Source organism: Stigmatopora argus, chromosome 2, assembly GCF_051989625.1.
Source record: "Stigmatopora argus isolate UIUO_Sarg chromosome 2, RoL_Sarg_1.0, whole genome shotgun sequence".
Lineage (NCBI taxonomy): Eukaryota > Metazoa > Chordata > Actinopteri > Syngnathiformes > Syngnathidae > Stigmatopora > Stigmatopora argus.
In genome coordinates this window covers 9,268,917-9,280,749 of record NC_135388.1, presented here as the reverse complement: position 1 = coordinate 9,280,749, position 11,833 = coordinate 9,268,917, and the positions used below count along the sequence as shown (strand labels likewise).

Below are 11,833 nucleotides of genomic sequence, written 5' to 3'. Positions count from 1 at the left end.
GTATGTCCTCCATTTTTTCCCATTATATAGTCTTTTTTTAAATAAATGTGGAATAATAGTGGAGAAAGAGGCACATGATTATTCATGGTCTCGTTTTAAATTTTGCCAAATTTTAGTATTAGAACACAGGTGTCAGACCATTTTTTAAAAATATTCATTCCCTTTCATATCATCACTGATAGGAAACTGAATCCATACCACCTTCACCAAAATGAGACGAGTCGATTGAGACATGATCAGCAACACCCGCAAACATTATAAACCATTTGGATAACTAATTAGGCTTCGGCTTTGACGGCTTCTTTTACATACAGTACATGGGTGTTGCTGACGCACTTTCATCACTAAAGCCGACGCCTCAAAGAGACTCCAGTCATGTGGAAATGGGTGCATGAACCCCAGGAAGAAAAGAGTAATATTTGACTTGCTTCATTAAATCTCATCACCGAGACGAGGTAAAGCAGATAATAGAGCGATAACAGACAATAAGACACTGAACTTTAGTCACATTTGTCTCATTTACTTGTTGTCAATGTGGAAATATCCAAGCATTGTATCCCTAAATTCATTCACAACAAAAGAAAGGAGAAATAATTTGAAATTGAGAACAATCATAGGACAGTGGACACCTTATAAGGTCTGGTTCGGGCTCTGACACTATTGAGCAATACCAGTTTCGTCTCAAAAATGAAACACAAATGATAAAAGAAAATGTTTTTTTTTATTTTTTTTTAATCTGGCACATTAGATATGGACAGAAGGAGTGTAATGTTTAATGTACAAAGTAAACAATACCATATTTTGTAGTGCAAATTAAAGTAAGGCCCACATCTTAGCGGCAGAGTCAGATGTGCGGACTACATTTTTTTCCAGTTATGTGTGTAAAGTAGAGTGAAAGGATCAAACCAGGCAAGAGATTAAACATTTCTGCCTGTGTATGTGGGTTTTCAACAACTGATGATTTTAATGCAGTTGTTTATTCCCATCCATATTATTCATTTAACACTTCCCCTAAAGCTGTAGCTCGGGTTCAGACTTCCTGTGTTGGGTTTGATTGTTCTCCCTGACCCTGTGTGGGTTTCCCCCGGGTACTTCTGTTTCATTCTACACCTTCAGTGTTTATTGTGTTCATCATCTGAGTGTTTATCCATGTATAATTTTATTAATTCATGAAAAATAATGAACAAAACTCAGCCTACATGACCCAAAATGTATTGCCCATCTATGTGAACAGCAAATAGCCACTTTGCCTACAAAAGATACACATGGTTGGGGCTTTTTGAAAACCAATACGCATAATTCTCATTCATTTCCTTTCCATTTATTTTCAAGAATAAGGGAGAAGATCAACTTGTTGTCCGACTCTTTGGGATCTAGGCGCTGTGCTTCTAGGAGCGCCCAGTCGTGCCCAGCCAACGGCGTGAACGCGCATGTCAGCAAGGCTGGCTGCAGAGCCTCAGCTGCCTCCCCGCCGCTCACGATTTACCGCTGGGATGCTGTTGACAGCGCGGGGCGACGGATCGTCACTTTTATTCGCGTAAATGAATGACCCGGTCATGTGAAATTACATTCTTACGGCTGGACACCAAACCCTCTCCCCGATCCCTCCCGTCTGTGGAACAAGACGACGCTGCGAGGCCGTGGACGACGCTGACGTTTCCCGATGGAATCCCCCGTTGCCGCTAGTAGATGGAGAAACCGAAAGGGTGGACTCGATCTGAATAATTGAGAGAGAAAAGGGGCATATAATCAAGAACCAAAAAGAACAAAACAAGACCGAACGATGCATCTGCACCAGGTTCTGACGGGGGCTGTGAATCCCGGCGATTGCTGCTACTCGGTGGGCAGCGTCAATGACGTTCCCTTCACGGTGAGTTACTATTTTCGTCGTATTTGGTCTCCGATTGACGCAAAGTAGGTTCGAGCTAAGTGGGTGCTTATAGCTAGCTCGCCTCACACCAGCTGGTCGGTGTCACGCTAGCTGGCTAAAGCTAAGCTAACAGTGACTTATTCCGCTGCGCTCATTTTCAGTGTGGCTAGCTTTGACAAACGTTTTCTATCCTTTCTGTGCTGGTGCCAGCACCTATCAATCGCCGTTGTTATTTAAGCCCCGGATTTCACGCCAGTCACTCGATGACCTTTAACGGCATCTTGTCACGTTACAATTACTGCAAGGGAATCCCTTTGCGCATCCGTAAGTGGGCACGTACAGTGCACAAAAGTGATCTAAAAGGTGCCCGGCGTATAACGAGTTAGGGGATGTGCGTTGAGTTGGAGAGGCATTATAGTATTGGGTTGTACAAGTGGCTTAGCTCGGAACCATTTGGCGTTAAATCCTCCTCACGGGTCATTAGCTGACTGTCGTCCCAGCATCAGGCATGACGTAGACAGCCTTATATGGACACACGCTGGAGGCCTCGATGACTAGGAAGAATGGCATTGCCAAATGCTTAGTTGTGATGCCGGAGAATCAGTAGTCAATGTACATGCATGCACACTTTGTGTCACGTACAATCACTGGATCTGTAGAAGAAGGGTCATGAAACTCTTCGAAAGCTATTCATTCATTCATTTTCTGAACCGCTTTATCTTCACTAGGGTCGCGGCGGGTGCTGGAGCCTATCCCAGCTGAATTGATCGTAGGGCAGGAGGAGACGGGCAACCATTCACTCTAACACTCACACCTAGGGGCAATTTAGATTCTCCAATCAGCCTACCATGCACGCTTCTGGAAAATGGGAGGAAACCCGAGTACCAGGAGAAAACACACGCTGGCCCAGGGAGAACACGCAAACTCCTCACAGGTGGACCGACCTGCATTTGAACCCAGGACTCCAGAGCTGTGAGGCTGACGTGCTAACCACTTAAGCCGCCGGGCCGCCCCCTTAGAAAACTAGGAAAATACATGGGCAAATATTTCTTGTCGGTGGGCGGCTCGGCTGTAGAGTGGTTAGCGACTCGGCCTCAGTTCTGGGGTCGAGGGTTGAATCCCAGGTCGGGTCTCACTGTGTGGAGTTTGCATGTTCTCCCCCGGCCTGCTTGGGTTTTCTCCAGGTAGGCTGGTTGAACACTCTAAATTGCCCCTAGGTATGAGTGTGAGCGTGAATGGTTGTCCTTCTGTTTCCCTGCGATTGGCTGGCCAGTCATTTTTCTTCAGTATGGCAGTATGCTGAAGCTTTTGAGTTTATAAAATTGGCATTTTCTATTGTGGAAAATGGAAACCTCAGTCTTCCCATTATGTGCAGAGTTTGAACACATCAAAAGTGTGTTTTTATGCAATGGATACAAATTTGGATGACCTTTGGACTCTCAATATTCATTATCTTGATCTCTGGTACTTACACATTTTGCTCTATGTCATTCAGTGACAGCTCAAAGACAAATGTGTTGTTATTGTATGTTTTAAAGCAAAATGAATACGTACATCTTAAATTTTTACAATCGCTCTTGTGAGGGAAAATTGTGTCCACTCTTAATCCCTTCCAATTATGTTTTACATTAACCTTAAATGCACCATTTGAAATGGGACAAGTAGAAACTACTTGAAAGCAATTGGTTTGGTTCAGCTCATTTTTTAAGTAAATCATAATTCTGATGATAAGTATTGATTTTTAGATGATGCGTGACATTATCTAACCCCTGATGAGACAATACCTTTGGCCAATGAAACCGTTTTTATCTATATCTCATTTTGCTGCATTGCTTGGGTTTTTGTCAACATTTTGTATCATGACTGTGTACTGAAGGTAGTTGCAATGGAAACCATCTTTGTTATCTATTTGTTGGAATTTTTCCACTTGATATTGGCTGCTTGCTTTGGATTATTAGGGGTGTTATCGTGGACCCTGACTTATTCCTGCAAACATATTGAGGACTCGTCCTCTTCTGCCCTCATCTTGACTTCAGATGTAGACTGAATGCACAAGAGCTTTGCTCTTAGGCTCAGTCAGATATGCTTGACAATGTGGAGCAGAGCAAGCTCTGAAGCAAAATTTGTTCACGTTGCCTTTGGGCCTTAGTTTCTGTGCTTGGGTTTTCCCTCTTTGGCTGAGAGGACGTTTGAAGAACACTAGACAATCTGTCCAGTACATTTTTACTCACACTGACCCTCTGGGCTCTTGGGACAGACCACTGGAAGCACAAACATGCAAGCATAAGAGCTGTTTGAATTACTAATATTTTTGTATATAACTCCACAATGCTTCTAGCACATTGTTCCTGTGACAATTGGACTTTTCTTAATTTCAGTCTCTGCAGTGTATATAAAGAAAATAAGTTAAAGGCCATTATCTTTCAAACAATGCAGAATAATCAAAACTTAGTAATGGACATATGAATCCTCTAACACTTACAAAGCCTAAATTGCAACACTCAAAAATACAGTTTTTGATAAGACCATGGAGGACAGAGATATTTATAGCGTTTACTTTCTCCATTCTACAAAGTGACACTGCCAATTAATCATCTGGCCTGCCCATCTCAAACTACCAACATTTATCAGAGATTTGTGCTGATCTAGAACAAGGATAATTATTTTAACTATCATCGACGCGATGGCTTCTTTTCTTGAGCTAACGGTCATTTTGTACAGCACATCAACTGTTTCATCCATTTCTTGTTGCATCTGCAATGCCATCATTTTATCTGTTGTGAAGAACCTCGGGTAATATAAAATGCTGAATCGTTTATGTTTGCCTCAACTGAAAGCTTATTATGCATGTTCCCTGTTTTTTTGCTGGTGTTGTTTGGCAGGTTGGTTAAGTGTTGAATTATCCAATTCCTTTTCATTATCATAAAGTCAACTCTCTTAAAATATATTCTGTCACTTTGGCGCAGTGGAAATTTAGAGCTGTCAAATGGTAAAATGTACTGCTGTGTGATTTCAATAATGTCTACAATATGTCATAAACTTGGTTCTTGTTTGTCTTTTTGCTGTGTTGTAAAGTTAGCTCCATTGCTACAGAAGCAACCAAAAGCGGATTTGGTGCGGAAATATGACACACCATCAAACTGGCCGTTGTGACAGACTTGTGGAAGGATTACATGCGTTTCAAAAAGACTTGGTGGAAAATGCGTTCTGTTAGGATCTTAATTATTTCTTTGAAGACATCTGTCCAAGGAGTCTTTCGAAACACCTCATTATCGATTCTTCGTTAGTGAGCTCGGTGGTAAATGTCATCACTATGACAATGTGCTTTCCAGGAGTAGGGCCACATATTCCCAAGGATTGGATGACAACACTTTGAACAATAATACTTTATTCCCAGAGTTTAGTTAATGATATACTCTGTAGAAATCCATCTCCCCAGCAATAGTTACATTGTACTGGTGTTGTTTGACCATGAATGTGCACAGTAGTCTGTCATGCTGCTTAGAAAACCCTTATTGCGTGACTGTAGGTAGGTCAAAGTAGGTCAAGATTCTTTGCTATTTGCTGTCTAAATACTCAGTAAAAGGAACATAAGAGGTTTAGTTTGGGATTCAAAATATTGTCAGCTGCAGCAATTCAATGCTGCATCAAATCTTTCGCAGGAATGGTGGGAGCAGCTGCAGCAGCAGTACATGTCTGCATGATTGAGTTAGGCCTTGGGAATAAGAGGCATCAGATGAAACAAAGTCAGAAGTGATCTCTAACTCTCTTCCTCTTATCTACTCTCATTGCCACAGTGCACTACAACGTTCACACTTCTAAAAATAAAAAATATTCACGCTCTGTTACAAAAAAACCCTTTTCTATTTCCTGGGTTTTATTGTATATTCAGAACTGCTATGAAAAGGAAGAAATAAAAGATATGACCAGATTTCAAAATGGGACTGGCGTTTCTCCAGACCCAAACATCTTAACTGGAAATTGTTTAAAAAAACAACAACAACATGAAGACATTTAATTAAAAATAAAATTTTCTGTTTCCTGGTTTTATCGCTCACGAATGGGTAAATTTAATTCTATAAGCAGTTACTCTACCCCCCACCAGATGGGATGTTTTTTTTTTTTATTTCACAAACCACTGATCTACTGCGATTCTCACACACAATTTCAGAGGGTGATGTGAAAAAGAGAACATTTTCAGTCCTCCGTGGGTGTAACTGCCTTGTTGATGCCAGACTGGTTTAAGCTGGTAAAAAGGCAATATTAACTAGAATAAACAACGTATTACGACCGAGGTATGCAGACGAGCATCTCTGAACAAACAACAAGTTGGAGCTTAAGGCAGATGGGCTTGAGTAGCAAAAGTCTACACCGGATTCCATAGCTGTCACCTAAGGACACAAACCGTTGTTTACAATTCTCACAGGCTCATCATAATTGGACAAGAGATTGGCAAAATACTGCCCAGTCCATTGATGCAACGCCATATCTACCTAAGTATTGTGATGCCAATCCTCTCCGTCTACAATCAGCATTGAATTTGATACCAGCTATGATAAGTGATCTATTTTTACACTGCTTTCAACGGACAATCTTACTTGACAATTACATCTCATCTGCTTGTATATACCTTTTTGTCAGTGTTAACAATAATAGCATATATCAGCATAGTGTTTTTATAAGTGAAAACTGTACCTGTGTGTTCACCTTCTCAGCACCTTGTTTGCTATGTGTGAGACTGTAGTGTATGTACACAGTATGTGATGAAAGAGAAACAGAGCACACGTAGCAAAAGAACAAAGAGGTGATGATTACGATGGGTGTACTCATGTTTACTTGTCTGGCTCACAGCCCCGCCAGGTCTAAATTACTTGCTCTCATCGAGAGTTAAAGGGACTCTCCACAGCCTTCACAGTGGCCTTAGACATTGCGTGAATGTGACCGCGTTTTAATTCCAAGTCGTAATGTGCTGCAGCAGGGGACTAGTAAAGCACAGACTGCAGTTTTCCTTGCCTCTCACCTACAGCATGCAGGGTCATATTGCTTCGACCACCAGACCCATAACCGCTACGATTAGTTTGTTTTTGAATAGTGGCTGTGAAGCTTCCCTATTGTGTGACTCAATGGTTCCTGCCGCTTCTCCTGTTCTACTGAATAATGAAAGACACATTCTGCTATTCTGACACAGCTGGTGCTCCCAGGCTAGTTTACCTTGCCTGATGATGTTATATCTAGCTCCATCTGTTTTAAGTCTTTGTTGTTGTTGTTTTGTCTTTCTTTTATAATAAAAAAATATTAGCACTGCAATTGTCATTCTTTTAAGATGCTACTTTTTCCCCACTGGTTTGAATCCTAGGGTTTATAGTCCAGTGGGTCTTATTGGTGGATTTTTGCAGGCTAATGGCCATAATGTATTTTGGTGTAAATAATAGTTTGTCTTATAGTCCAGACATTAAAGAAATTATAACATTTTTAGTACCTATAGCTTCTTGTGTACAGTAAAAACCTGCTTTTGAAAGGGGGGGTGCATTAGTCACACTTGAGTATCAGTCGCAGGCCCAGCCAAACAATGTAAAGAGGGTTGCTTATAGTTTGAAAAATATAGTTTCTTTTTCTTTTTCCAGGCTTATGGCTCAGGTTGTGATGTAGTGATCTTGGCCAGTGACTTCGAGTGTGTGCAGATCATCCCAGGAGCTCAGAATGGGAACATTCAGGTGGGCTGTGTGGAGTGCTCCCATCAGCTTGGCAGGGTAAGTGTTGACCTCACTCACACTAAGATTCAATGCCTCCTACACTGTTTGATATATATTTTTTACCACTCTGTCTGCAGTCATGGAGTTCTGAACCTACAGCACACTTGTGTGTTACTGGTTAAAGCTCTATGCATCATTATCATTGCTGGCGACAAATTTTAAAATGTGGTCCAGTTTTAAAGCAATAGGTGGAAGCGGAGAGAAACAGAGAAGAACTGAGTGTTATCCTAGCTGTCTTAGCAAGTTTAGTATAAATGGTAATATTAAAGTGTATTCGCTTATCCATCACATTACATTCTTTTAATAGGGTTAGAATTTTCATTACAGCTTGGGATTTATCCTACAGTTTTTACTCATTCACAACAATTCCACTCTTTTTAGTGAGATCTCCTCTCTTACTATGGATTTTTGAAAATATGAGATGACAAGGTAATTTTGACTATAATTCCTAATGTCTTCAAATTATGCTCACATCTAGATTGCTGCCTCCTACGGAAACACAGTCTGTATCTTTGAACCTCTCTCTACCAACCCAAACAAGCGCCACAAGGTAGGCGTATGTAACATTGTCACAAGTACAAAGAAGTGTACAAAAATATAATGTGACGTAGCTATGTGGATAGTGGATACAATAACATTGCATGGTGTGTTTGTGTCGCTCTCCTGTCACTAACAGCAGCTTAACTATCAGTGGCAAAAGACAGGGCAGTTCTTCCTCGATGCCATCACCTACAACCTGGCCTGGGACCCGCAGGGTATGCCTATGCTTTCTGCGTGAACAAATAAACTCTGTTAATTCCCCCTCCCCCCTTAAAACAGACTAAAAGAATCCTCTCCACACAATGCTTGTACTCTTTTACCTTGTTTGGATCTTGGAAGATGTGAAATTGCGTTTCAGTTCATAAGATGCTCTGCACTCTTTGCTATTCAAACTTGGACCGTGTGAGATGTGTCACCTCGTGCCACTGTGCCCTCAGGGTACCGTATCCTAGCAGCAACCGAGCGGCTCCAGCTGTGGGCTCCACCGTTGACAGACGCTCTAATTGAAGAGGAGGACGGTCACGTGACTGAGGATAAGCCTCATCTCGTTCTGAATGACTGGAATTGCGTCTGGCAGTGCAGGTGCGTCGTGCTTTTGTGTATCTTTTTAAATGATGGGAAAGGGAGAACTTTGAATATAGTTAAAACACTTTTTAACAGCACCTTTATAGCCAAACACATTTGTGAAATGCTTCGCAGCAATCATGTGTCTTTGTGTTTGAATCTTATATAGAGTGCAAGCAGTCATTTTTATCTCATGACAAAATTGCTTTGTCAGTAAAATCACCAGAACAGAGAAGTGAAAGCTCTCCAAAAACACACAATTGCAAATTGTCAGCTGATTTGGTAGCTAGGAGTGAGTTGTCTTCTCTCTGCATAATGTTAATGTCTTTGATTACGGCCCCCCACAGGACTGCTGCTTCCGTGCATGTTGCCAAGTGGTCCCCTGATGGAGAGTACTTCGCAACAGTTGGGAAGGTGTGGCAACAATGGGACTTTGCAGAATAAAACATCAGTATATTAAAGAATTAGAACGAATATCTGTAGTATTTACAGTAGTCCACATGTGTGTGTTGATATGTTTACAGGATGACTGTTTACTCAAAGTATGGTATCCAACTACGGGCTGGCGTTCTGCAGTTGTGGTCCAGGACCCCTCAGAAAAGAAAGTCCCTGCTGTTCACTTCTCCTTTGTTTATCTGGCCCATCCCCGCTCAGTCACTGGTATGTCCTGGAGGAAGACCAGCAAGTACATGCCAAAGTAAGAAATAAACAAACATTTGAGAACAATATTCCAATATTGTAAGTGAGTCTGTAAGTACTACATCCTCTGTGTCTTTTAGGGGTTCAGTCTGCAATGTTTTGCTGACATCCTGTGACGATGGCGTGTGCCGCCTGTGGTCGGAGACCTTGCTTCCCGAGGACAGCTTGCTCGGCGGGCAAATATCTGATAACACGCACTCTTTTAGCTCCAGCTTACCAGGCTCGTCAGGCAATAAGGACAAGATTCAGCATGCTTTAGAGGTATGCAATACGGGCTTAACAGAAATCATTTTTAGAAAAAGTACTTTATCTATGCACCAGACATTGAAATCATTGCTTTTGTTTGCATAGTCTATTCACCATCTGAAGCATCTGCGTCGGGGAAGGCGACGATCATCTGCTTTGGTAGCCCACAGTGAGCTGCTCCCTTCTCAGCTTGGAACACAGGATGCACACACACACCGTCACATTGCTCATCATGCCAACGCATTGTGTCACTTCCACATCTCAGCAAGTATTAATCCCAACACAGGTAAAATTATATTCAGATTTATCTTAGATCCATTTTTAATTCTTTTTTTCATCAGGGCCGTGCATGTTAATTATCAAAACATGGGACTCGTGGATATAAACACACCACGCTGGATAGCTAGTAGCTAATTGGTGTAAATTCCTAAGTGGTTTGCTTTTAGACTTTTTTTTAACTCAGTCTTGAAGTTTCTGAAAGTGGGGCATTCTCTGATGTTGAGCAGTACAGATTTCCAATATATTACTATATCACAAAATTTAATTACAGTACATGTAGTGCTTGTATGTTCAGAGAAACATCTTTAACTAAAGCAGAAAGTTTGGTGTTAAAACACGTTGTTCTTGTCATTTCAAATTCATTGCAGTAGTAGAGCCAAAACGATCAGTGAGGAATTCTCTAACTCGTAATATATTCAATTACCTGACTGTATTGATTCCCTCAATGATCTGTTTCTGCTTCCTTTTTATTCCTATTTTCACTCTCAGACATCCCATCAATGCTGGCAGACTCTGCACTCTTCAACGCAGATGACGGCAGCGGCGCAGGAGGATTTGTTGTTCACTGGCTCAATAATAAAGACCTAAGCTTCACCTGTTCCATGGATCTTTTTATGCTACAGCTTCGCAAGTTCTCTGAGCAGCAGTTAGAACATGCAACAGAAGACCCCTTGGAACCTGAAGGATCCCCTTTGAAGTTTGATTTTGGTAGGAACAATAATACAAATTTAATGCATGTTCAGCACACAATTAATCCCCTTTTCTCTGTGATTTTAGACCTGGATGAAATGTCTGACAAAGCCTCATCTGAGCTTGGAGAAGAGGGAGAACCAGGGGAGCAAGGAAGCACAAAGGCATCATCTCCAGGATCCAGCTCCAGCTTGCCTTTGCCCTCAATGCTACTGGAGAGAAAAATGGAGATTCTGATCACAGAGTGGAATAAGAGTCCTGACATGCTGTTCACCATTCACCCAACTGATGGTTCTTTCCTTGTATGGCATGTGAAGTACTTGGATGAATTCAAGCAAGGCATCTTTAGGCAGGTTCAGGTAAGGACAGCATTAAAGATATGAAACCATTGCGTTGTTCTGTTTGATCCAACTCGGCTATAAAATTATGGCTACGTATGCATTAAAACAGTCCTCACTGTGAATGATTTTGGTTTTTGTTCTTTCCAAATTCTCCTACAGGTGTCCTTTTCCTCTCGTATCCCAGTGGCATTTCCCACAGGTGATGCCAATTCTTTGAGTAAAAACATTTTGATGTATGCCTGTACTTTGACCGAGAGTGAAAGTTCAAGAACAGGCGAGCAGGGTAGCATGGTTCCATATGTCGCTCACTCCGTGTCAGCTTCAGCTGGCCTCGGTTCACATGCCCTGGCCTCTTCTTCTAACACAAATCCTGGCGTCAGTCCTGCTGTCATGATGGTCTCCAAACATGTTGATGGATCTCTTAACCAGGTGTGTTGGTTTGTGTGGAGGCGGTGTCGTAAAGCCAGTATTTTGTTTGGTATACTGTAGCTAAATAACATAAATCTAATAATATAATATAACTCCTTTTGTTTCCAGTGGGCTGTGACATTTGCCGAGCGCTCTGCCTTCTCCAACGTATTGACTGTGTCCCACAAATTCCGCTACTGTGGTCACCGTTTCCATCTGAATGATCAAGCCTGTCACACAGTGCTACCACTGCTGCTCACTTCATCACACCACAATGCACTACTTACACCGCCCTCAGCTCCTGGTAGCATTGATGGGGAACAACCTCCCACCCTTCCCCTTCCAAAGGGACTTCCTAGGTAAGACACAAGTTAGAAGGGTATTGCACTCAAACTGCACAATAACTGGACAAAGCTGGTATAATACAAGGATCTCATGGTTTT

The 11,833-nt window shown here is 41.8% G+C and overlaps 1 protein-coding gene and 1 long non-coding RNA gene across 10 annotated transcripts in view; one reads left to right on the top strand and one right to left on the bottom strand.

Moving 5' to 3' along the window:
• Nucleotides 1-1,305: 1,305 nt before the first annotated feature.
• LOC144090460 (uncharacterized) lies at nt 1,306-2,353 on the bottom strand. 2 transcript variants are annotated; one of them, XR_013305409.1, is made up of 3 exons: nt 1,796-2,353; nt 1,569-1,717; nt 1,306-1,496 (listed from the first exon to the last, which is right to left on the bottom strand). It is a non-coding gene; the product is annotated as an uncharacterized LOC144090460 (long non-coding RNA). The 2 variants fall into 2 exon arrangements; XR_013305408.1 differs by having other exon boundaries at nt 1,306-1,717.
• The window catches only part of dmxl2 (Dmx-like 2), a 31,036-nt gene continuing 20,596 nt past the window's right edge, over nt 1,394-11,833 (top strand). For 3 of the 8 annotated variants that reach the window (XM_077621868.1, XM_077621864.1, XM_077621863.1), the window contains exons 1-12: nt 1,394-1,870; nt 7,495-7,620; nt 8,102-8,173; nt 8,300-8,378; nt 8,601-8,745; nt 9,075-9,141; nt 9,252-9,424; nt 9,507-9,687; nt 9,778-9,958; nt 10,441-11,000; nt 11,142-11,411; nt 11,520-11,749. In XM_077621868.1, the coding sequence (XP_077477994.1) occupies nt 1,784-1,870; nt 7,495-7,620; nt 8,102-8,173; nt 8,300-8,378; nt 8,601-8,745; nt 9,075-9,141; nt 9,252-9,424; nt 9,507-9,687; nt 9,778-9,958; nt 10,441-11,000; nt 11,142-11,411; nt 11,520-11,749 (2,171 nt within the window). In that variant the 5' untranslated portion in view covers nt 1,394-1,783. The remainder of the gene's footprint in view (nt 1,871-7,494; nt 7,621-8,101; nt 8,174-8,299; nt 8,379-8,600; nt 8,746-9,074; nt 9,142-9,251; nt 9,425-9,506; nt 9,688-9,777; nt 9,959-10,440; nt 11,001-11,141; nt 11,412-11,519; nt 11,750-11,833) is intronic. The other 5 variants (XM_077621888.1, XM_077621881.1, XM_077621867.1 and 2 more) reach the window with 4 other exon arrangements.